The sequence below is a fragment of the Gavia stellata genome, chromosome 5 (assembly GCF_030936135.1).
Source record: "Gavia stellata isolate bGavSte3 chromosome 5, bGavSte3.hap2, whole genome shotgun sequence".
NCBI classification, from domain to species: Eukaryota; Metazoa; Chordata; class Aves; order Gaviiformes; family Gaviidae; genus Gavia; species Gavia stellata.
Window position 1 is genome coordinate 1,839,304 of NC_082598.1, and position 26,893 is coordinate 1,866,196.

The window sequence follows — 26,893 nt, forward strand, 5'->3', positions numbered from 1 at the left end:
ACAGCCAGCCTGGATTATCTTCCCGTTACCTGCTGCCCTGCGGGGAACTAAACGAATTACTGCTTTTCATTTGCGTCCCTGTTAGCAGACAAAAATTTCACCCCCAACACTTGGCAGATATATGTCCGTAACAAGAACCCGTGGGAGCCACACCAACATTTACTACTGCTTTCCCCAGAGCACCTCTTAATTTTGAAGAATTACTAGCCTGAACTGGCTACAAAAGGGAAAATAGATTAATACATGTTTTAAAAAAAAAGAGGAAAAAAGGAAAAAACCTCATGTTTGAGTGTTTTTAAAACATAGCTTGTTTCAGAAAATGGCTGGGGTATGTTTCTACTTGTGCTAGGTACCCAAGAAACAAGTATTTGCTAGTTGGTTCGGAAGACTTGCTAAGAAGCACTAGTCTCAAAAACACACTTGCAGATTTTACCTCTAATTTATCTATGTTGTTATCAGACTAGACAGCCTTCTACATTATAGCTGCGTGAAATCTTAATTAAAAGCCCATGCTGGAAGTTAAAACCAAAAATACAAAGCGAGCTTGTTCTCAACGTCGGACAAAGACCGCCACAGACATTCATCTCCAGAGCCATACATCAGCCAGGGCAGCCAGAAAAATAAAATTATCTTGTGCAAGCAAAAACAAGAAACCATAAGGACAAATTAGCTTTACCACAATGGAGACTGCTTGGTAGACTGTTGCTCAATGAGTGCATTAAGGCTTTGCTTTAACAGTGTGTGCTCATCTAGGAATTGGGAATGCAGGTCGCTTTTACTGCTCAGGAACAATTTAGGAACAGAGAATTAGAAAAAAAAACGTTAAGACAATTCAGTGCACTGACACACTTTATAGACAGAAAACATTTCGCAGTATACATAAGCAGGAAACGCTGAGTTTAAACAGCAAGGTGCTTATGTCCCGCTGTACACAACAATCATGAGATCATTAATGAAACACTGGATCAAATTCACAGAATCACAGAATGGTTCAGGCTGGAAGGGACCTTCAAAGATCATCTAGTCCAACCCCTCTGCCATGGGCAGGGACACCTTCCACTAGACCAGGTGGCTCAGAGCCCCGTCCAACCTGACCTTGAACACTTCCAGGGATGGGGCAGCCACAACTTCTCTGGGCAATCTGGTCCAGTGTCCCACCACCCCCATCATAAAAAAAAAAGTCCAATCTAAACCTACCCACTTTCAGTTTAAAACCCTTGCCCCTTTTAGTGTCAGTACAGGCCATGGTAAAAAGTCTCTCTCCGTATTTCTTATAAGCCCCTTTATATATTGAAACGCTGCAGTAAGGTCTTCCCACAGCCTTCTCTTCTCCAGTCTGAACAACCCCAACTCCCTCAGCCTCTCTCCATAGCAGAGGTGTTCCAGCCCTCTGACCATCTTCGTGGCCTCCTCCGGACCCGCTCCAACAGGTCCATGTCTGTCTTGTGCTGAGGACCCCAGAGCTGGACGCAGTACTGCAGGTGGGGTCTCACCAGAGCAGACTAGAGGGGCAAAATCCCCCCCTCGACCTGCTGGCCACGCTTCTTTGGATGCAGCCCAGGATACGCTTGGCTTTCTGGGCTGCAAGTGCACACTGCTGGCTCACGTCCAATTTGTCACCTCCCAGTATCCCCAAGTCCTTCTCCGCAGGGCTGCTCTCAATTCCTTCATCCCCCAGCCTGTTCTGATACTGGGAAAAGCCCCGACCCAGGTGCAGGACCTTGCACTTGGCCTTGTTCAACATCATGAGGTTATCAACACTGTTTTTATTTTAATCAGCACTCGTCCATCTGGGTCCAAACATGATGCTACTTGGAGGATCCATACTTTGCATGGCTGTTTGTGGACACGCGGAACACATCACCTGCAGCAAAATCACCCCAAAAGAGCAGAGAGTAACAAAGGCTTATAAGCCTTTGCTTACAAGGAGCTACTTTCAATTTTCACTCAAGAATAATGCTCATGCCACAAATGTAACGGCACGTCTTTGCTGCTTAACATTTGTATGGTGGCACTACTGACGCAACAGATTTATTTGAAAAACTGGAAGAGAAAAGACAAGTTGAAACAGATTCAGAAATATTGATTCTAAGCCCTAATAAACTGCCCTCCAAGTGACCCAAGAAGTGCCATCTGTTTGGCTTAAAGAGAAAAATAAAGGAGTTAATGTATTGAGTAACTTGATATGGTAAGATTATTTACTATTTAATTACTAATATTACTTAATGGGAGTGCTTCCAGTGGCAGGACTTGGTCCACCCTGGCACTGAAGCCAGGCAAATTCCCATTAGGAAAAAGGCAGGGTTTTGCAAGCAATAAGAGTAATCCATTGGCAATAAAGAACCAAGAAAGACAAACTTTCCATCACAGCGTCTTTTACAAAGACGCTTAATCTCAACTCGAAGTTGTACTCTGGCTCAAGCAAAGGTCACAGCCTTGATTTAGGAATTTATGATCTGTATTGTGCAAAGGTCAGAGCACATAATTTAATTCACCCTTTTTAGGGGGAAAAGAAAAAAGCCTGTATCACTGTCTATGAAAGCACTGCTACTCAGATAGTTAGGATGGGAGGCTGAACACAGCCACAACACGTTGGTCCACGCCTGCCTTGAACGGCACTACTCAAACCAATGCAAGCCAGGGCAGCCCCGCGTCAGGAAAACGCTGAGTCCCGTGGTCCTGCTGAATCGAGCAGCACCCGGCACTGCACAGCAGCCCGCCCGAAACCCGTAAGCTTCCCTCTTCTCCACAGCTCAGCCAAATTGTACTATGGATTTAGAAAGCCAGCTGAAGCAGGACAGCCTTCCATGAACAACAGCCGGCAGGGAAATCCACCCTCGCTGCCTGTGAGGAAGAGACCTGGAGCCAAAGCAGCATCTCAGGGAGACAGAAGAGTCCAAGACATCATTTCCAGGCAGCTGGAAAAAAGGGGATTTGTAATCACTGGTCGGTCAGCCTCCACACCGGGGTCACCTCTCTCAATGCTGCAGTGCAGCCTTCCGGGGGCAGGGGAGAGGAACAATAAAATTAAATTTTAAAAAAAATAAATAAATAAATCTATATTTAACATCAGGCTTGTCCAGCTATCACAAAGCTTCACCAATCCTCGGGCAAAGCAGACACCTTCAGCAACAACAACAACAAAATTGATTAAAAGGATTTTGAACTGACTCAAGAGCCGAGTAAAAGCACCCCTCCTTTATATTCCTTAATGTCTAGTACATGGGTATTTAAACTTCTTACAACATATCTAGCTCTAATAGGTTAATCAAAAAACACTTTTGAGAAATCCAAGAGATGGAGGGTAAAGAGATAGGAAAATATTTAATTTCCTGCATTAACTAAAGACCAGGATACAGCAGGGCCTGAAAGCAAGCAACTAAGGTGAGCATTCAATGCACAGCAAAGAGAACATAGACTTGCTAGGTGAATTTTTTCCAGACCTACGAAGGCTTTTGAAAATTTACCTTGCAAAACTTGTTCCAGAAAAGGCAAGAAAACAGGGAAACTCTGGCTGCACGACTTACAAAACGCCTCTTCTGTATGGAGCAACAATCTCTCATCGCTGCTAGCACTGACGAGGAACAGCTCCCAATCCGAAGGCTGCAAATCCACCCGCATCCACCAAGCTCATGACAAAAGAGGGGAAAAAAATTCAATCTGCACGGTTCTGAGTATAATTAAGTAGCAAGATAACAGCAAGCCAGCAGTTTTCAGATGAAGCCAGCTAAGAATAATGCCCCTAAAAATTGTGCTTTGAGTAACAAACATTGAGATAGTGACTTTGGTACATTCATTAGCTGTCCGTATCACCTAATTTTGTTTTCTGGATCTGTTGGGTGAGATCCAGCTAAAAAAAAACTATAGCCACAACCACAGTAATATGGAGCACGGGAGTGATCAGGCAGCTCTGCAGAGCAAAACTGGTGGTGCTTTGGCCAGACTATTCAGCTGACCAAAAGCAGGTGCCTATTTTAGAGCTGCTCTTGTGATACCTTTGAACAAAGGTATCATTTAGGTGCCTCGCTCCAGGCGCCGAGACTTACCCTTCCACCTCCATCTTGGCAGTCATAGCTTTGACCTTACCTCTCCCCATCCCAGACAGCTCCCAGGCTCAGGCTCCCTTTGCTTAACACTCCCCAGGCAGGCTCCTGGGACCCACCGCTCAGACCTTATAAAACATCACAACAAACCGCAGGGATGTAGAAGTGCCGCTTGCTCATCACCGCTCTGAGCTTGCACAGATGCAAGACTCCAGCAGTACGTCTCAAAACCATCATGCTATTTCAAAAGGCAAGCAGCTCATTACTTTTTTTTGAAGTGCATTTAATAGAGTAATGCTAAAAAACCCAAATGCATTTAACAGAGTAACACTAATAGCCCCAAATGATGGAGAGCACCCCTCAAGGGTTCCTAGAGAGTTTTCAGACTTCAGCTTCATGTGCTACTCAAAACACAGCTATCGCTAAGGCAGAACAAAGCGACTCTCTGCAGCTATTTAGGACAGGAAGCGAAGGATGCTGTGTCCAACTGATAGTGCAAAAGGAATTTTAAAGAGGCAACATGTAATGTCTCAGGCCTGCAGCCAATTTGCTTCAAAGGACCCCGGTGTCCCCAAAGGGAAAATTAAGAAGAAAAAAAACACACACGTAGAAAACAAAGAAATTATGCACGAAGCTTTTATATTTTGCAGGGTGCTTTGCCTCCAGCAACGAGCCGTACACGATGGACCATGTGCAATAGTGTGCTCTTAAATCTGTTCTTCAGCCCCGGGGGTGCAGAGCTGCTCGTTATCACGCGACCCAGGCGTTTCCAGGCCAGGAGGGGCTATCGTGGCCATCGGATCTCCTTCATAAACACACGCTATAGAGCAGCCCGGCAATTCCCAAAGCAGGCGGAATCGTGCTGAAGTTATTACATCCATGAATGCTTAATCCAGCCCGAGTAGAGTTCACAGAAAAAATTTCCTCGGTGGGATTAAATCAGTCTGCAACTCTATCACGGTTTTAGGCAGGGAAATGGGAAGGCAAGAGGTGCTGGAGAAGAACAGGGGATCTTCTCTCCAGCTATGTCTCCTCCCAACACACCCACCTTCCATGCATTTGGTTTGTGATGCTTTTGGGCAGGAGTGATTTCCCTTGTGATAACCCAGCAGTGCCCCAGCAGAAGAGCAGTTTGCCAGACGCACGTCATCACTCTACGCAGTAAATGAACCCTCTTATCCCTGAGTATTTTCCCCAGGAAGATCAGCTTGCAAAGCCACTTCACCTCCGAGCCAACACATGGCAAAGGTGGCGGCAGACAGCAACCACCACCAAGGGAGTTTTGTGAACCGCATCCTGAGGAAGAGATTTCTTTAAGCCCCATCCCACATGAAGATTAAAGAGCCAAACCCCATCTCTCATATATTTACACCTTTGGCTTGTCAAAATACGAGTGTCGTTCAGTAGCAGTTTAGAAGAATTCCCTGAGAGGAAAAAATAAAGTCCTGACTTTTCCTGTTTGGGAAGTGGGCAAGGGGAAAAACACTGTAGTACGCTGGTTCAATTTAAAAAAAAAAAAGAACACACACACACGGCACAGGATGTGTAAAAATAGGGCTCCTGATTAGATCAGGACAATCGACTATTTATGAGTCCCACCTTCTCGGCTTGTAGAGGGACTTGTCCCTCTTGCCCGCCCCATGCCAGCAGCTGCCCGAGCTTGCACGCTCTATGTGGGAAAGCCAGCCAAAACGGGTGCCTTGCAGCATTAAGAGATATGAATTTAAGGCATGTTTCAAAGCTTTGAAAGGACCTGCTGGTTTAGTTAAGATCAGTTTGATGCCAGTTGAGGACAAATTCATGCAGCTCCTGCCTTTACAGGAGACCTTGGCTTTAGACTGAAGGCTTGGTGAGGCAGTCTGCCGATAAAAAGATAAAAAGCAAACTATCCACAGCAACCCTAGATAGTAAAGGACAGACCCCAGCTACGCTGGAAGCCCCCTCCCCGTGCCATGGGGTGGGTGTCCAAGCCCAGCGTGGCTCAGCAAGAGATGGTGTAGTATATATACACCAGGCACTCAGCAACAAAATTTGGGAGCTCCTGGTTTTGTCCATCTCCAGACCTGAATCAGGTCCCCAAATCAAGTCTCAGCCCACCTTCTCCATTCCAGCTGCGGGGAGGGGGGAACACAAAAACCAAAGAAACCTCAAACTCCCCATATAATCTCTCCCCACATAGTTCCCAAACATACACGTGAATGGAGACACAGGTCACCGGAGCAGTTGCACAGAGCCAGCCGCTCGCACACGCGTGCTCCTCCACCCACCCCTTGGGAACAGCTATTTTCAGCTAGTTCAGACAGTGAAGCTCACGACTGAGGAATTGTCTTAACACGGCTGTAGCTGCTTCAAGCATGAGCTGCTCTAAAAATACAAACCCCATTAAGGAGACTCAAAAAAGCACGCCAAGAGCTCATTAAAGAGCAGCGGAAAGTCTGTCTAAGTGAAAAACAGCCTTCCAGCTTGTGCTTCAGCCTGAAAACAAGGATGGGGAGGACTTCAGAGAAACATCCAGTCTACCGAAACTTCACGTGGGAAAAGCAAACCTCCAGAGCTAAGAGCAGGGTCAGCCTCCGCAGCACCTGCAGACAAAGGCCAAAATATACATACGTAGAGATATATACGTGTGTAGATATGAGGTTTATATGTAACAGCTGGAAACCACAAAACTCCGAGTGGGTGCAAAACTTGGCGTCCAATTGCTTTAAACAAATAACAGGACAAACGAGAAGGTAACGCTACAGATTAACCTGATGAATCACCACTGCCGCGGTCTTAAGAAAATAAAAATAAAACTGCTATTGTCCAGGGAAGAGAAGGTCTTAAGAAAATAAAACTGCTATTGTCCAGGGAAGAGAAGGGGAGAAGTATTCACATGAAGGGCTTGCAGCAGAGGTTTAACAATCTAGTTGTGTAAAACTGTATATATAACACGATAGTTGGGGGAGGCCACGAGTCACGATGCCAGAATTGAACAGCTCCGCTTGTGTCCAAATCCTCTTGACGGAAGAGGAAATAACCCACCAGGAATGGGGAAATGCTTGGAATGCCTCATTATCTTAAAGATGCAAATGCACTTTAAAAAAAGAGCAACCTGTTTGCCCTCACATTCATTAAATCACTCCACCACCAGCCTCAGACTTTTGGTTTGGTGGTGGTAGACCAATCAGTTCCAGAAAGGCAATTATTTCAGAACTTGAAATAGCTTTCGTGTGCCGCAGCACAGGAGAGTCAGTCCATGTAATCTCATACATGGACCACCGAGAGATGCTGGAAAGTCCAAAGAAGGCCCACAACAGACAGATACAGGGGAGTTTGTTGTGAGCAAAGGGTCCCGAGGACCTCACGCAGAAGTCCCTGGGACATCTCCCATGCAGAACTGCTTTATCTTTGAATTTTCTTGTTGCTCAGTTTAAATGACATCTCCTGAATGCCACAAATTAACAGATCAATAATTACCAACCCTGCCAGAATGAACACACAGACCAGCCTGCAAGCTTCCAGAAACACACCTACTTCTTTCCCTCCTGCCAGACGTTGGGAAGCGGACCATAAATCTTGCATTTAAAACTTAAAAAAAAAAAAATCTTTCAGAGAAAACGTTCCAAAATGCAATTACCCTAAATACAGCACATTTTTATTCTGCATCTCTGCCAACGTTAAGTCGCTGTTTTTTTCATGGCATTTTTCAGCTTCTGAATGGGAATTTATCTGTTTGTATTATCACTCCCCACTTAGGAGAGCTTCTCCCAAAACTCCTGGCCCATCACACACCGAGAAGAAACAAATTGCTCCTTTATTACACCTTTTCTGAGCAAACAAAGTAAAAAACTCTAAAGCTTTGACACTTAGTAATGTGTTTCTGATGGAAAACTGTAACACCCAGCCCACTTCAGCAATACCAGCTAAACAACTCGATGCAAACATCCCATTCACGCTGACATACTGCGTAGTGGCAGAAAAAAAAAAAAGGAGAAATACTGAAAAAAACACAGATTTTAGTGAAGAAAGTCATCCCTGAGCAACAGTTCACTCAACTGAAAACAGGACAGAAGTGTTTTTCTGTATTTTGCCTTCACAAACCGGTTCACATTTCTAATGTGTGAGTGGTTATCACGCGTTTTATTGAATTTTCAGTCCAGTCCCCAGTGAGCAGATGGTCAGGTCACAAAAACCCCTCACTGGACACAGTAATTGCTGGTGCTTTCAGCAGAGACTGATGGAGATCGTGTTATCAGCACCCCTGGGACAGCCTTCGGTCTTCGCGCCAATGGGGCCAGGCTGGAGCGCTTGTGCAGTCTCTGCCTGGTTGTATTTCTCTTGGACGAGGAGAGAGTTGTAGACTGCAGAGATGCTTGCATCAGACCTTCACCAAATTCATAGCAAGGATTGAAGAAAAATACCTTTCTGTACAACAGCTGAAGAAATGCTTTAAGATACACAAAGAGTCACAGGACTACGAGGTATTTAGCTAGTTCTCCCAAGAAACAGAGCAGAAAATGGGGATGTTCGCACTGCCTGTGGAGATGAGAGTGCTGCATCTGTCAATTTATTCAGCAGAGCTGCAGCTGCAAGCCCTGTGGAAGGGGATGGTCCCCCAGAAGACTAAGTCACAGATATGGGACATTGAAAGAGACCTGTTAAAGCACTCCGAAGTGTCACACAGATTACGCAGAAGGATAGAAACACCCTGTTTTTTGAACAAGCCTTTGCAGGACTGCTCCTTAAAACCTGATAACATACCTTACTGCTAGTCTAAGATACAGCAAGCCTCATTCTCCTCTTCTGACTTGTAACTCAGATGAGCGTATTGCACTTCAACATGAAAAAACCTCACAGCCTTTCAGCAAAGCACATTTGTGTTTGAATTTATGCATGTGTACTTTGTATAGAGAAAATGCACTAAGCTGGGGGCAATTCAACCTAAACAGCAGTTTCAGCTTGCTTCTGCAGCTTCACGTTTTGTTGCTTTGGGAGGCTGAGAAATCACCCGTCTTGCTGCTGTCACCACAACCTCCGTTGCTGAGGCTGAGCTTGGGCACAGAGCTGGGAGGAAGCATCTTCTCAGGCAAGACTTGGAAGTACAAGGAGACAATTAACAGCACTTTTTGGGGCCATTAGCTTCATGGTATTCAAGCTAGTGGGTGAAACATAGCGACAATCTCAGTCTCTGGGGATAGTTTCCTTTCCCTGGACCTCTCTCCTACACCATCCCATCTTTCAGTATGAACCTCCCTTCTTCTCTGGTCCTCTCCCCGACTCCTACCTGTCCCATGGAAAGCAAGCTGAAGATCTGAGCGTGCTGAGCCCTGCAGCACAGCGGCTGTGGGCAGAGCAGCAGGTATATCCCTAGTCCTTAGACCCAGTGCGTACCACCAGCTACAGAAAGTGCAAACACAAAAGCAACTGGATTTCTACAAGAAATTCCCACTGGCAGTACCTTTCAAGTGTTCTGTTCCCACCAGGACTGGCTTGGATTATATTCTCTTCTTGACAGGGAGCTTTATTTTTGCATACGCTGCCAGACCCTCAAACGCAAGTTATTTTTCAAATAACCGTCACTTGGGTTGAGCCAGGTTGAATCCCAACTTGCACTTCCTGCTTTTATTTCCAGCTTCCATTTATTTTTCTGTCCTCGCCACTGCTTGCAGCCTCTGCACTGCAGTTTTATCCACAGGTGTGATTAAACATGGTTTTGTTGTTATTGCCTCTTAAAGATTGAGGACTTCGAGCACAGTCAAGGAGCATAACAGGCACTGAAGCATCTATGTCCCTCATATTTTGCCCTTCTAACTCAACTGTCATTTATTATTGTTACTTACAGTTTCCAATAAAAATTAAAGCACTGCCTAACTAGCCCAATTTGGATTAGTTAACCTCAGACTCTAACTGAGCATCCTGCATATTACACTTCAGAAGGATCTGTAACAGACCCAAATCTGAGCATCTGCACTGAAAGTGTTCAAGAAAAAATAATTGTGATTATGCTCTTAACCTACATGACCAAAAACTTGTCCTGGACAAGACACAGATCCATTCAAGAAGGGCAACCTAAAGAAATAAGCCTGAAAGTCCAATCAAAGCTGCACTCCACATCCCAGCCACAGGGCATTTCGCACTGCTTTGGATCTAGGCGTTCGGAAGCCAGTGTTTGACCTCACCTGTATCTCCAACACACAGCTGTTTTTAAGGAAAAAAACTAAACACAACTTTATTTCAAGGTTATTTTGCATGGATTTCTATTATTTGGGAGAATCAGAGAGGAATGAAATTAGATCACGCTTCCCAGGACAGAATATTTTGTTATTAACTTCAGGCTTTCGTGTATTTAGTTTAAACAACAAAATCAGGCACATGGACAAACGAAGATTAAGTGCAGACAAATAAACGGACAGCAGGTCCATAAAATGATAATAAAAGAACTGGTGGGTTTTTTCCTATTTCAACTATTTATGGCAAAAGAGTTAACTCCCCTTAAGACGCACAATAGTACTTGAGGCATTTATAAAAACACAAACACCCCTGACATATTTTACTGCAATCCGTGGATGTGTCATCTATCAAGTTCCCTTCCAGCACCTATTTTGGAATTCGCTCCAAAATAAAGTGCACGCAAGTTTGTCTGGCACGCAACAATTCATGGCACGATACCAACACAAGATGTTCATTTTTAGTTGCTGCTTCCGAACTAAGATGCAAACAAGCAAGACCAACATATGACAGAGTATATAGAAAAAAGTTGTTGGTTTGGTGGGGTTTTTTGGTCAACGGATAAATTCAAAACCAAAACCTTGTTCTTAACAACGTAATTTCAGTACAAAAAATTGCTAGCAGGTAGGAGCAGGTGGACACGGAGGAACCATTTACCTAATAGTATTGCAAAGCCCCAAACCAGCTTCAGCTTACAAAAAAAGCATTTATACCAGCTATTTATTATTTTATTTTTATCCTGCCTGTGCTACCTGGCGGCTAGCAGGTGGTCTCGACCACCACAGCATGCATTTTTGGTCACTGGAGAGTGCCACACAGATTCCCAGGGACTGCGAGATAAATCCACACCTGCAGCAAAGACCACAACAAGTACAGGACAAATTGGAAAACTCCAATTTCCAGTTTGTCTTGTCCAGAATATAAACACCCCTATCTATTCAGGTCAACACAACACACACTTCCTAGCCCAGCTATAGCATTTCCAGCTTGCACTGGAGAAGAAGTCTTACCAGGACCACAACGTGCCATGCCATGCTACCAATTCAGAGGAGCGATCACGAAGATAACCATCACTACGTGGCTTTAGCCTCTGTTGCTTTGTTTCAGAGAATCACAGAATGGTTCGGGTTGGAAGGGACCTTCAAAGATCACCTAGTCCAACCCCCCTGCCATGGGCAGGGACACCTTCCACTAGACCAGGTTGCTCAAAGACCCGTCCAACCTGGCCTTGAACACTTCCAGGGATGGGGCATCCAGAACTTCTCTGGGCAATCTGTTCCAATGTCTCACCACCCTCAGCGTAAAACATTTCTTCCTTCTGTCCAATCTAAATCTACCCGCTTTCAGTTCGAAACCATTGCCCCTCGTCCTGTCACTACAGGCCCCGGTAAAAAGTCGCTCTCCAACTTTCTTATAAGCCCCTTCATATATTGAAAAGCTAAAGAGAAGTTTTCCTAAAGAGAAGTTTGCTATAGTCCTGCCTGGGAGGGCAGGATCTAATAAAAAGCTCAGAGTGGGGTTTCTCTAGCACTTAAATGCAAAGGAGGTCCAACAACATCAAACACTTCTGAAGGATTCCACCCAAAACTGGGAGATTGATTTAGTTTCAGTGAGGGCACCCAGGGCAGAAGAGCAGAAGAAAATCAGTAACGCAGACTGCCCCTTCCCAAGGCGAGCTAGGCAAGCTCCCTGCATTTTGTTGTACAGAGCAGTGCTTGGAGCCCACACAGCTCATGGTTGTGGCTACCCCGAACAGCCTGTTCAAGTCCTACAGGCAAAATACCCCCCAGTTTGTGCTGGGTTACAAGATGCAAGCCAGAAGCAACAGCATTTTAACTTGAATTTGAGTTCTGAGTTTAAATTATTACGTTTCCCCAGACATTTAGGAACTTATTAGAATAAAAGCATGATAGCAGCATATGGGATTATTCAGAACAGGAGGCAGAAGACTGGTGAGCCATCTACCAAGTAATTTTTTTCAGAAGCAATAGATGCCAAATGCAGCATGGACAGTTAGTATCTGAAAGAGCGCTGCCACACACGTACGTGTTCACGGACCCACACCAGCCTTTCTGGGTATTCTCCGAACTAGCTGGTATCAACAAAACCATGCAGCCACAGCAAGCACTGCCATTCCACTCGCTAGCCGAAACACTTTTGGCATCTTAGTCCAGTTTTAGAAGAAACTAAGAAGGAACATGTGTATTCCCCAAACAGATGATCTGAAATTCCCAGACTCTCCCTCCAGGAAAGATGCTTCAGACAAAGTTGCTTGGCCAAAATACCAGGACAAATCTGATCTCAATTCTTCATGAGAGGACAGGGACATTTCATGGACATCACCTATCTATTAAATGTTCTTCCACTGCTTCAAAAGGGTGTTGTTAAGCTTAAGAATCTATAAAAGTAAAGAGGCAAAAATCACAAGACAGCAAAGAACAACAGTCCATCAGGACAGAGAACATCCCTTATGACTGTGTACAGCACAGCCAGGCTCTCGTTACCCAGTCAGGGTCTACGGCTCCGGTGGAACATGTTTTGGTCTCAGTCCTGCATCTTCCCTGCAGCATGGGAAAGCAATTCGAACTCTGAAGAGCCCCATAAACACATTTTACTTCACTCTGAAGCCACAGAGGTAGAAAGTCTCTACAGGTGTACATCATTTTGAATAAAGGAAAACTCTCTGATTTGAGAGAGAAATGGCTCCAGAAGATTCATAAATTCATGGTGAGCAGATCTCTAGCCTCCTTTTAAGAAGTGATTAGCAACAAAGTCTGTAAGCTTAAAGGGTTAATCTGGGATCATATGTCCTTACCAAAGAAGCTGAGCATGGAGTTTCTATTTCTACCATAGGCAACATCTCACTCACGCAGGAAAATCCCACGAGGTTGGTTTCTAAGCCAAGACCACAGGTATATTCGCTCCGAATTTAAAAGCTACCAGCTTCCTCCATTTCCACCCCAAGACCAAATCACTCATTCAGCCTGTTCACCGAACATCCCATAACCCGCACCAGCTCCCTGCTCCAGCACCTCTCCCCAGCCCTAGCCAAACCCTTCCTACTCACACACAATCATAACCACATCACCAGCTCCATGTCCTCCAGCAGTTTCCCACTGCAGGGCACAAGCACTTGTTGTCTTCTCCACGCCTGTACATGCCACCCAGCTCGGCTTCACCATACCAGCTTATAAAGGAAGCATCAGATTATGTTAACTGTCAGGGAAAGGCAAGCTGAGAACGATACCAATATATTTAACAGCCTTTCAAGAAGGGCACAGTTTTTCTAACAAAGTCAGATTATAATCTTCTGGTGTCCAATTCTCTCCAAATTGGACAGAGAAAGAAAGAAATGGATTCGAGAGATGGTTCAACCCTCTACTCTCTCTAGCTCCTAACCACCATCCACCCAGAAGGAAAGCAAAGGCTAGCTTATGAAGGGTGATATTCGGGAAAATATTCTGTTAACACGCACCATCCTCCAGGGGGTTATATCTACTAGTACGGAAGTTCACATGCACTTGGGCTTCGAGATGTCAGCCTGAAAGCAAAGTCTACAGCCATGTCCATCACCCAAAACACTGCCAAGAGCTGCCTCCACACTCCCAGCAATTTATCTTACTTTCGAGTTCTTCATTACTCAGCAGAGAGGGGAAAAATTCTCCCTACACTCATCTTTTCCCTTTCTGTTCCTCTTGGATGGATGGGGGGGGCGGCGGGGGGGCAGGAACAACAACAAATACTCAACTTCTCAGTGAACCTTTTATGGAAAACCTGGCAAATCTCTTAACAACACTGACAGATTTTAAGGAGGAGATTTTTTTTTTGCTTGCTCTTGCTGCTTTGCCTGCAACTCAAAGCAAGCGCATAGCTAAGCATCAGTCACAGCCACACACCCTGCTCTGTTGTGTTGGTATCCTCGGCCCCGACATCCGGGGCGAGTGCAGCCAGCCAGCAGCTGGGGAGAGATGTTGGGAGCTTTATTTGTCACAGAAAGGGAGGCAAGGAATTATTTCAGTGCTGAAAAGGAAAAAAACGCTCCTCTGGGATGCCTATGAATCATCAGCGGGCTGGCCCAGGGAGAGGGGTGCAGAGGAAGGACAAGGTTATTGCAGCTCTACCAGCACCCTCGCCCTCTTGGCATGACGAGTGAAGCATAGCATCTCCAAAACAAGCAGCAGCGACCATGGGCACACCTGAGCTCAAGGAGGCTTCAATCCCCTGCATGTCGGTTCTGGATTTTCAAGAGGACAAGAAACACTTTCTTTCACTGGGACAGCAGCTGAGGATGAGTCTAAGACACCCAAGCCACAGCTCATCACACAACTGTTGAGCTAAACCCTCATCTATTAATACACCCAAGGGCAGATCCCCCAGGCTTCCTCCTCGCCCAGCCGGGGCATGCAAGGACATGTGTGCTCACAGCTCCGCTATCTATTGTGTAGGACATGTCACCACACCCAGAGAGGTTAATGCAAAGTGAAATCAGCTCTGTGACAGTCCTGCTCTGACACGAGGATGTCAGGCAGACAGGTCAGGTCGCTCTCCAGAGCACCCTTAAAAGCCTCTCCCCATGCACAGGGTGCCCTTCATCTCATGTGCTCTTGTCGCACCAGTGACAACACTGGGCACATTCACAATCCACTGGATGCTCAGGCCAGAAGCAAATTATTAAAAAAAAAAGGTCAAGTAACAGATTGCTAAACAAAAGCCTAACATGCCACAGGGATTTCGGGAAGAAAACAGTCACCGCTGCAGATTTGGACCTTTCCATCACTGCCGCCTGCAGTTTAAAATCCCAAAGGCACCAGTCCACCCCAAAAAGCAGGATTATGACTAGTCTCATCCTCAGCTTTCTTAATAGCTATGGTTGAGAAGCAGCAGAAACAGAGGATTTGCTCACCTGCTGTTCTGCCCCAGCAAATGCTGCTCAGCTCCTTTGTGTCCAAGTGACTGAAAGAGCACAAATCAGTGTGCGTGTGTGTGCCCTGCCTGAGCAAACTGCCAGCCCTAAGGCCAACCCAGCAGGAAAGCTAATTATCTGTACGGTGATTTTCCAAACCGGAACGGATTTGGAAGCAGAGAGGAAGTTCCAGCAGACAGGCGCACCGTGCATCATCACTTCTGCAAGACAGACGGCACCTGGAACACAGGCTGGGTATTACCAAGAAACAATTCTATACAATGGCGTAAAACTGCAACCGGAGATTTTAATAAAAGATGTAACTTTCTAAGGTACAGCCACAGGAAATCGAGAAGCCCGGACTCCTATTTTCAGATTTTTCAAGGAACTGTGGCACCTAACCTATGGCACTGGAGGTGGAACCACCTTGACAAGGACAGCATCTGGCAGAACAGTTAACCCAGCCCACAGCTTGCTGCCCTCACAAGGGCTGACAAAGGAGCCTGGCTGAAGGAACCACTCCGGTGGCAGCACGATCTCAAGAAGATGTCTTCTCGTGGCTCCACAAATCCAGAGAAAGCAGGACAAACTCCCCCCAGAAGCTTGGACATGTGCTTACTGGAAACGCCATGAGTGTCACACACATGAGGCGGTTGATCTGCACAAGCAGAGTAAGTCGAGCTTCAGCTGGACGCTAGAGACGTACTGACCGCCCCCCAAAACTACCGTACTGAACATACGATGGGCAGAGGAGTGTGCTGCATAGCATGACCTACTACTGAAAGGACATCACTGCCAGCCCAGCTATCGCTTTTGGACCTCAGCTCATGACCAGATAGACCGATGGAAGCAAAGTCAAGCACCCTACTGATTCACAGGGAAGGGATTTCCAGAAGCCATCTCCTCCACTTCAGGCCCCACCACAAGGTTAACCTTCCCTAACCCACTACTGATGGACATATGTCTACCCTTTTTTTGGAACCCTCCAGCCAAGATGCTCCATAGGCAAATAAAGGAGCCGTGCCAAGACTAAGGGTTTAGGTTTGCCAAAGGATTTTGTTAGCAAACAGTCAGGACAATCTACAGAAGAAAGTACTTCTGCTCCAACCCTTTGAAGCGTTCAGAATTAACGATGGGCTCTCTGCAAGAGTTGGGGTAAAACACCCAAACCAAGCACCTTTGTGGGAGCAGGAAGAAAACAGTTACTGTCGCATATGACTACCAAGAGAAAAACAGCGTGCCTCTTCATTTCTTCCCTACCCAAAAAGGAAATTAAAAAGGAATAGCTAGAAGTATTAAATGCTTGTGGGTGGCAATGAAACTACTTAAAAGACGTATTTATGCACTCTAAGGCAGCAGTATACTAACTCTGAAAAAAGGCTTTAAACATTCACACACACACCCTCCTCAGCCACCACGGTTAAACAGCAGTAGAGAAGACTTTCAAGGAATCAAAGAAAAGTTTTCCAACTCTGGAAAATTAAAGAGCACAAATTCAAGCAAGCTAAGCACACATGCAAAAGAATCGATGCCAAAAAGACATGTGAAAAACTAATTAGTTAATATATGAAAAACTAGTAGCTTCTTCAAACATCAGAAACAGAAAACCTGCCAGAGCAAGCAAGGGAGCGGGAGCTTTTTCAGGAAAACTCTTCTATCAGGGAACGGCTGGAAAAATGGTTTGCTGCATCCCATGGATGGGACTAAGGAGTTTCTACCCCGAACTTCTCTTGCTGCCGCAGACTGAGAAGTAAATAGAAGACGCTTAGACCAGCTCAGCAAAATGAGCAGTTGTGTTTGCTTCAGAACACTAAAGGTGCGTTACATAAAACTGCCAGGCCACGAACACCGGGTCGGCAATAACCTAGTATCGCCAATATCATGGTTAGCGCGACAGAAGTGGAAGATGGAAAACATCATACCAATTTCTTTAGTGGCCTCTGCAGCGCGTGAAGAATCCTGCAAGCTACAGAGCACTAAACGTGACTGGGCAAAGTAAAAGTCTTTTTTATTAAATAGTTAGCAAACATGTATAAAGTACAACACAGTGAAGGAGACAACAGCTTCTTTGGGTGGCAATTCACGCATCTTATTCACTAGCGCTCTTTGAAGGAGTCAGACTTGTTAACAAGGGGGATCTGGTCAACCTAATGCACTTGAATGTTAAAAGCATTGCGAAAATTCAAAGGAAAAAAATAGATGGCTGATGTTCCCCTAGTTCAGTGTGTTTCACAGTGGTTTGGAGAAGGGGATGAACATCAAGATGACATTCTGCAGAGGACACAGAACTATTCAGTTGGATTAACTCCAAAGCAAAAAGCTCCAAAGGACCTTACAACACTGAATATCAGGTGACAAAATGACAAACAAAGCTCAGTGTCAGCAGTGTAAAGCAGGACACTTGCAGGGGAGGAACGGGCGACAAACCCTTTACAATACACCGACAGTGAGGGGCTCCAAGTTAACTACTGCCACTGAGGAGCAGAGATGCCAGTGGTATTGTGGCTATATTGTCAGAAGTGTTGGCTCAGACCACAGAGGCTGCAAGAAAAAGAAAAGAAAGCAAAGCAGAAAACATCACTGTGCCACTTAACACATCTCAAGACATGAATCTGCATCTTTATCGCTATGCGCAGCTCTGATCTTTCCAGCATCATCACAAAAAGGTGATAGCTGCATGAGAAAAGATACCAAGAAAAGCAACAGGGCTAATGAGCAATTCAAAACAGCTTTAGCAGGATAATAGAATGAATTGATTAAGAACCTTCAGCTTGGAAAGCAAAAAAAATATCCTGAACTTACTATTTCTTGTAATCCTTTGTGACAGCCTAGACCTTGTCCTAGCAAAAAACCCCGATTTTAAACCCTCAAGGAATACACAATGCCCAATTAAACTGCAGAACCCATCACTGTAAGATGTTTCAATGTGAGAGCATTAGCAGACTAAAACGTCAATGAGACAGTCGTGGAGAAAAGATCCAGGGGAAGCTCTTGAACAGGAAAATGTTGGTACAAACTGTGCTGAAAGTCTCCGAAGTGCAGACTGCAAGACACCAGAAGTGTGTGTCTGTATTTGCTCTGCATCTCATTTGATAAGCACCCGCTCACTACCCTCAGAGATGGGACAATGAAGAAGAAAAGCTTTTGATGCAACCAGTACCAACATTTTCATGATTTTCTCAACTACTAGTTAGAAAGCACTTCCTTGCATCTATCCTAAATCCCTGCTGCTGCAATTGTAGTCCAGATCCCAGCCTGCACACAGTCATGAAAGAAGAGCTTTTCTTCATCTTCTGAACAGTCTATTCTCCATCTGAGCATGAATTGTGTGCCCGTCTTGTCTTCTCTAGATTAAGCAATCCCAGTCATTTCAGCTTTTTCTCAAAGGTTGTGTTTGCTCTCCTTTGGGAAAAAGACTCAGAAAGTCAGTATTATTGGGCTTCTGCAGCCATGGACTAAACAGCCATTTTATTTATCTATTTTTAGAAAAAGACAAAAATCCTTCAAACCACTAAAAGCTGAATCAGGAAAAGCATGACAGAAAGGACAGTCTAGGTAGACTTAAACGCCACAGGACTCTGCCTACAGAGGGGCAATCAACCGAGGCCCCAAGCTACTACTTTTCTGCAATCCTCTATAGGCAGGACAGCAGAGAGCTCTAAGAACGAGATCAGCTGCCAGCTTGAGATGAAATACTGCTAAGTCATATGCAGTGACAACTCCAAAAGACACCACGACAGATTAGTAAAGCAGCCTTTCCCTAAAGATTCAAGGGAAATATCCCCTTTCAGCTTAGTACCTCACAACGCTGCTATCAGGTACTGCTATTGCAGACGAGGTGCTTGGAGGGTAAGCAGGAAAATAAATTCAGGGAGCTACCTAGAGCCCAGACACACAACCACATCCCACAGAATAGGAACAGGCATTTGATAATCTCTCCTTTGACAGTGATTCATTAAACTCCAGAAAGGAATGTACCTCTGCAAGAAAAACCAAGAAAATACAAGCTATAAATAATTGAGCGGTACATTCTTGCAAGCTGTTCCCTTCAGACTGCATCGGGGTGTAGACTGAAATAAAAAGGGTTATATGAATTACAAGGATTCACCATCCCAAAGTTGTTTGCAGAACCTTAGCACTGCAAACCAGAAGGTATCCATAAAACTTGAGATAATTAAGTAAAGCGTACCTCCAGACAGAAATTGCCGATGCTCCACACATTAAGCCAGACCAGTCCATCTCCCGATAGACCATTAATGCTGGTACGAGATTATTTCACAGGAACAGTTGCTGATACTTATTTCTCCACAACAGAAAGCTTGGAGCTGAACAGCATCAGCCTGACCAGAAGGGAATGCTAATATAATTCAAGCAGTATTGCAATGAACTGCCTTTTTTAAAAGACGCTTAATTATGTACATATGAACAGAGGCCCCGGCTCATTTTCAGGAGATTGCAGTTTCCCCGTCTGGGTGGCAGGAGAATGGTCTGAAAGATGCTTCAAAAGATCCTGCGAGGCTTTTATTAGCAGACAATTTACAGTTGTTACAAGCAGCTTCCTGAGCAAGCTCTGTGGCCAACAGTTAGTGTCTAGACGGTCTGCGCTGTTTCTTCTTGGCGTTGCTTTGCTGGCGGTTGGCATTTCACGAATTACTGTACATAAAGCAAGGGATGGGATTTGTAGAGATAGGACTCATGGAGCCAAGGTGAAGTGTGGCACAGCTAAAGGATGCAAAATCAGGACAACAACTCAGTATAGTTTTAGCTCTGTTACATGTAAGTTCTCGCAGTATTCAGCCTCAGGGGATTTTTACAGATAACCGTAACGATTTTCAGATGTTCTTCAATTCCTACTGTGCCTGCGACCTTGAGGAGGCACTTCTTAACCAGCCCCAGTACGAGTAAGAGGTCTACTTCATCCCAAAGCTGATCCAGGGTCTCCTTCCTCTCTCTTCACCCAAGACAGGCTCTGCTGAAGGATGATCGCAGCCCCCTACCACCAAAGGTAGTCCCAAGAGTGATCAGAAGGACACCGTAGCATCTTCACTCCTCCACTCCGAAATACAAATAGGGAAGTTGTTAAGCCAGACGCCTGTCATTACCCCTCGCTTCGCATCTGTAACACAGACCATTATCCTCACCTCACCCACTGCAGCGGAGATTAGGACCAGCTTGGCCAGCCTTTGTTCTCAGCACCCAACCCAGAACATTCAAACCGCTGCTCCTGCTCCTTATTGTGTCATGGTTTCCATGCTCACCCAACCCACTGCAAACCAGTTACACTCCCCAACCAAGTAAGACAGTCTTCTGCCAGGTGAGGGAATTGCAAGCAGCTCATGGAAGAAGGACATGTCCAAGTTCATGGACGTTAGATGTCTAACAGCACAGCCGGCCTGCAGACCCAGTACCCGGCCACCAAATCCCTTGTGCCAGTCTAGACACTGGAAGCCACAAACTGAGCCCAAGATGAAGTGGGTGCCAACTGATCCAGCTGAAAAAGTAACTCATAAAACGTGGGAAAGAGGAGGGTTGTGTTTCAGCACCCACATGAATGCTGTGCCACACCAACGTTTGGGAGGAGCAAAGGAAAGATGGGGAAACTGCTTAAGCTGATACTGGCCCGTCAAAATACACCCCACAGCCCCAGCCCCGAGAAGCAACGTGCACTTAACTGCAGGCACCCTGACCAAGCCCACGTCAGTGCCCGTGACTATGGACTAGGCACAACACAGCAGGTTAGTGTCTGGTTGACAAACTTATTGAGCTTTTAAGTCTAACAAGGCTCAGTCTTGACTTTTGCCATCACCAAGTCCCTCGCTCCCATCCCCACACAACCTCCTCCCTGGGCTGGAAACAGTATTTGTGCTACCACACAGCAAAACACGTTGAAGCAGAGCTGTATTAAAGCAAAACATTTTTAGCTGGGTTATTTTTCCATCCAGATCCATTTTCCAACCAGGTTTACCGCAGGGCTTGTAATAATGCCGCAACTTTCAGCTAAGGAGACACTGGGGAGCTCAGAGGCGCTAAGCAAGAGCCCCAGCACTCGCTGGACCCATCCATAAGTTTACGTCTACGAGCAAAACCCCAGTTTTCCCAAGTTCAGCACCAGAAACCTGAATGACACAGGAACAGGGCTGTGATAGTTCCAGCTCAGCTCCATTTGAAGCTATAGAAGAAAATAAGCCAGAGAACATCCTTCTTCCAGGCCACCAGTGCCGGCTCAGGAGTCAGGATCTCAGACAAGGTGCTGCTATTTGCACTGTCACATTGCTCCAGCCTGGACTCGAGGTAGGACCGACCAACATCAGCAAGATGGGCTGCAGCAACAGCGCTTCTGGCTCCCACGCATCCAGCTCTGGTGTCTCAGTGCTACCTCCATACAGCCAGACAGAGCCTGAGGGTACCAAGAAGGACTTAAGGTGATGTCGCTATGGGAGATGAGGTTAATTATATCCGTTAGTCCCAAACGAGAATATTATTTGTCAAGCATTCAAGCTAGGAGACCCAGAATCCTAAAAAAAAAATGCCGTTGAGGACCTCTGGCTCCCCTGTTTAAGATGAACCTCGGCACGGGGGGAGGTTACAGGCAGGGGACAAACAAGGCACACTGCCAGTATGGTCATTGGGTCGGCCAGGTAGTTCCAGGTCAGCCAGAACAACACTAATCGCAGACAGGGTCATGGAAGGGTTGATAAAGGATTTACAGAACAGAGCTTAATTACAGCCCTACTTTAATCTCAGTCAAGAGCTGCTTAGTAGAAATGCTACCCTAACAAGTGTGCTTAATTTCATTCTTGGGTTAAACATGTTAATCTCTCCGAACACACATAAATAGCAGACAGATATGAAACTCCTATTAAAAACATAGTTCTATATAAAAGCACAGACTGGATGATTAACTGATGTCTGAGAGACAACATTTCTCAGTTTTCTACAGGGGCACAGGTAAGTACTAGTCCCAACATAACTGATAAAATCTCAAACACTATGGAACAATCTAGAAAGCAAATATATATCTAAAAAGAAAAAAAAAGATGATATAATTTGCAGATGAGACAAAAGCTGGCAGAATAACAAAGCATGAAATCAGGCAGCCATAGAAAACAATCGCTTGGAAATCTTGATCCTTCCCAGCAACTCTCACCGCAGGAGAACCAAGCACAAAGGTATAGACGTAACAATGAGGAGCATGATCCATAGCTACAAGCAACTGTGCTCCCAAGAAAATAACTCTGCATTAAGTAACAATTCCTGTTACAACGCTGGGAAAAAGAGAGCTTCTCCAATCTCCCTGCGTACAAGCAGGAGACTACTACAGTATCGATGTAATTTTATCTGCCTCTAAAGCAGTGAGGAGACAGCAAGAATACTGTAACTACATCTATGTGGCCAGACAGGGCTTTTTTAACTTATGAAAAGCTGTTTAAAAATCCTTCACCGATTTCAAAAAGCTGCAAATGCAGCTCGAAAGCAGGAAAAAAGTTTTTGGGAGTGACAGACTTGCAGAGCTCCAGCTGTAAAACTAAAAAGAAGTGACTTGAAAATACAAGCCTGTATTCTGTGAGAAGACATCAGGTGTTAAAGGACACTGCAGAGAAGCACGGGAAAGGACAGCGAAACATCTGCAGGCTGAAACCAAGAACTTTTTTTAAATGATTAGCAATTCAGATAATCACACGGGCTCATCTTTAGATGACAGGCTGAGCAGAGGGAAAAGTGGGTGACGTTATACAGCCCACATTTATGGGGTGTCATACAAGCTAATCCCACTGTTTCTCCTGCCTTCACTCTGTACCAGTTTGAGTCAATCATTTATCATCTAGGAGTACAGCACAAAACACAGGGCCACGGAGAAGTTAAAATCAAGGGAGACAATAAGAGAATCACAGAAGAAAGCAAGACAGCATCAGCTGCGCAATAAAGTAATCTCTACATATCAAAAGTAATAGTGAGATATTTCAGGACAAGCACTCAGCAAACGCTGTACGAGCTTGCAGAGCGAGGGACTACCCTTTTCTCAAAGAGTACGTTTGATTAGAAACCACAGAGGCAACCTGGCAGAGAGGCAAGCACCCTCACTTACAGTGACTGCAGCTAGAATATTACAGTCCATCGCTAGCTTCCCATCACTTAAAAAAAATTAAAAAAAGCTGAAGTGGACAGAAAGCTCACCAAAGAGCAACAAACTTGATCGCTCAATTGAGTGTAATAAAAATTAGAGCACTCAGGTGTCACAGCTTAGTCAAGAGGTGACTTTAAGGAAGAAAGAGTTTCTTTTCCCCTAGAAGGTTATCTGATCCTGCGGAATTAAGTGATTCTTAGAAGCCTAGATACAGAGAGGGGATCCAAAAATACTCTGCAAAATCAAGAAGCGTAACACGAGAGGAAAAAAGAGGAGTCAGAACAGCAGAAGGAAGCGGAATTAGGAGCGATGGATATTATTAGTAGAGGTTGAATAGCAGGAAAGACATCCTGAAGTGGATTATTTTGATTCTAGGAGCATCACAGACTCGAAGGGTTCCCCACAAAGACTCACTGAACTTGCTCGGTGCCCTCCTTCAAACACAATGACATTCACTATCAGGCATAAAAAAAGAGAAAAGACCTCAATGGCATCAGAGCCACCGGCGCAGCAAGACATGAGACTGGCACAGCTCATCACACAGATCAAGGCTGTTGCAATGCTTCCTCACACGCCCTCGTCTCCCATTTTATATTTAGAATTAAATTCCTCTTGAGGAGGGGCAGGCTTCGTCCCACATCTGCACAGCGCCTGGCACAATGGAGTCCCGGCCCATGCCACTGACTCCCAGAATCACAGCGAGAACACAGAAGAAAAATAGGGCTGGAAGGGACTTCAAGAAGGCATCTCGTCCTTCCCCTGCCCCAGGGCAAGAATTACTACACTTGCTATTTTTCTAACAGAAAATGCGCTCCCTGATGGGTGGGACACAAACCCACCCAGACAGATGAATTAGTTGGACCTTAAATTTAACATCTTAACCCCTCCGTCACCCTTTGATAATAGCAATTCAGCCTTGAGCGCTACGCCAGGACAACACAGAGCGGCCGCAGTCGGAATATCTCACCCCGCCGAGGCAGAAACTGATAGAAGCACAATTCTGCAAACAAGCCCCCGCTGGCAGCAGGAGCCCGGCAGTCCAGCCTATTTCTGAGCTGCGTTTTGGGACTGCTGTTCCTAGAAGAGAAGCCAGCCTGCCTCCTGAAGACACATTTCTTCCATGATGCCTACAAGAAGTGAGTCACCTTTTTTATAAAGTTTCCATCATCTTCTTTTCCGGACTCTCCAGCACATCATGTTTACCCTGAGCTGGTCTAGTTTCAACTCTAAAAATCCTTGGAGCAGGTACTGCTCACACTTATATCATTAATAACATTCCTGATGAAGTACCACTGTACTCCAACAGTTCATGCCAGCAAAGCACAGACCTTTCTTACCCCAGACGCTTATTAGTGTTTCTTCTGTGGGTATGCAAAGATAGACATTAAGCCTAACTCCTCATCTAACCTTAATTCTAAGAAACAAGATCAGCTGCGCTTAGTTCTATGAAATGGAAAAAAAACCACCCACACTCTTCATTCTGGCAGTTCTCAGACATTTGAACCAGTTTTTTCAGTTTTGTTAATAAATCTAATTCTCAGCATCTCCTACCATTCAGTTTGCCTTTAAAGGTTGCACGGGAGAGACTTCAGAAAGAAAAGAGCAAGAAGTCAAAAAAACTAAACAAGCGGGCAACTCCACAGCAAGACAAATTCAGCATCCTATTGCTCCACAGATTAAAAGCTTTCCCATTTTAAGTTTGTGCCTGCACTGCGGTATCACTGCAAGTCAAACAGCTTAAACCCATTTATTTTTAAAGACAGCCACGTGAGTCACTTAAAACCATGACTCTGTAAAACTTAAATATTGAAAAGAAATGAAGGGCTATTGTGGAGGCAGTGGGACAGGAGGCTCCAGTCCCGATTATACCCAAACGCTCCCACCTGGCACTGTGATCTCCAGTTCAGCAGCTCCTGGGCTGATGCAGAGCAGCTGAAAGAGGAAGGTGAAACCGACTGCGCTGCCCTGCGAAAGGGCACCGTGCTCCCCTCGCCACGAAAAGCAGCAAAGCTTAGTGCCGAATTTAAGTTTGGGATAATGCAACTATTTAGATTTTGAAGCTGAGTATTTCTGGTAACACACCTCTATCTTTCCCCACTGCTCAGCCTGCTCTATTTGGTTACAATGAGCTATAAATATCCTCTACCCATTTGTGCCATCAACCTTCCAGAGGATAACACGCACACTCGTGCTCACCATTGTGAGTAATGCATTTTGGGTTTGATACGAAGTTCTTTGGGGAACTTCTGTTTTACTTTAAAGAGAGGGAAGGAGGGATGAGGTGTCTCAGTTTGCCAAATCCATTACGTGGCTTCTACCAGCACGACTATGCTAACGGTACGTGGTCTGGCTAGCAAGAACAGCTCTTAGATGCACATAATTTCTCCAAAATATCACATTTTTTAAGAAATCGGGTGATTTCTCATTAGAAACAGGCTTCAGTTAAACCGCTAGCTACCGCATCTTTCAGACTAACAACGCAGCAGAAAGCCACTGCTGCAAAATCCTGACCAGCATCACAAAGAAATTCCTACAAGGCTGAAAGGCCAGACCCAGACCCGCGGAAGGGACAGGAAAAGCGAGCGGGCAGCGCTCCTGGGCACGCAGCTATATCCATCTGCGCTCCTCTGGCTGGAGGAGAGCTCGGCAGTTAACGCGGATGAAGCAACGGGTTCTCCCAGCTGAAGGATACTGCAAGAACCACTGGGAAAAGATGCTTAATAGGAGAACAAAGGGGCCATTAAGCAGACAGAGGCATTAACTCATATCATCGTCAGGATGGTAATTGTACCCATACCCACGGCTTCACAATTAACCATGGTTTTTGCGAAACGGACGCAAATCAGCAGAAAGGGCAGGCGATGGTTTACAAGAATAACTTTGACAGATTCCGGGCTAAGGGCAGGGAAATGCCCTCCTTCCCCCTCTTTACCAGCACCCCGGCGGGGAAGGCGACAGCGGGCTGCGGGCACCCCGAGAGCCCCCGGAGCGCTGCTGGGGCGCAGGCCCCGAGCAGGAGTTCGAGGCGGAGGGGCAGAGCCCGCCGCGGCAGCTGACACCGCAGCCGGGCAGGAGAAGCCACCCCGGGCCAGGCCAGCGGCCGGGCCCAGGCCCCTCACGGCGCTTCCACCGCCCGGGCAGCCCAGCCCGGCCCGGCGGGGAGCCCAGGCGGGGCGGGGGGGGGTGCTGCGGGCACTTCTCACAGAGACGACTATTAAAAAATAATAATAATTAACATTTCCTCATTTCTTCAGAGTTCCTGGGGAGGGGGGTGGCAAGGCGAAGCCTGCCCGAGCCCCCCGCCCAGGCTGAGCCGCCCCGCCCCGGCCGCACCTGAGCGTGGGGCCGATGCAGGCCGTGTCGGTGCTCTCGATCTCCCGCAGGATCCGCTCATGCTCCGCCGCCGTCTCCAGGCTCTCCAGCTCCGCCATCTTCCCCCGCTCCATGGGGCTGCGCCGACCCACCTGCCCTGCCCTGCCCGCCCCGGTCCTCCCCGCCCCGGGCAGCACCAGCGCCGGGGCCGCCCGCTCCGCTCCGCTCCGCGCGGCCCGGCCCGGCCCCGCCGCGCCCGGCACGCCGGGAAATGTAGTGCGGGCGGGCGGGGGGCGCCGG

General features: G+C 46.1%; 1 protein-coding gene across 4 annotated transcripts in view; it reads right to left on the reverse strand.

Annotated features, from left to right (window-relative positions):
- Positions 1-26,727, reverse strand: part of EXOC6B (exocyst complex component 6B) — a 305,909-nt gene extending 279,182 nt beyond the window's left edge. For all 4 annotated transcript variants that reach the window (XM_059817519.1, XM_059817520.1, XM_059817517.1 and 1 more), the window contains exon 1: positions 26,615-26,727. In XM_059817519.1, coding sequence (XP_059673502.1) covers positions 26,615-26,727 — 113 coding nt within the window. The remainder of the gene's footprint in view (positions 1-26,614) is intronic.
- Between the last annotated feature and the right edge of the window lie 166 nt (positions 26,728-26,893).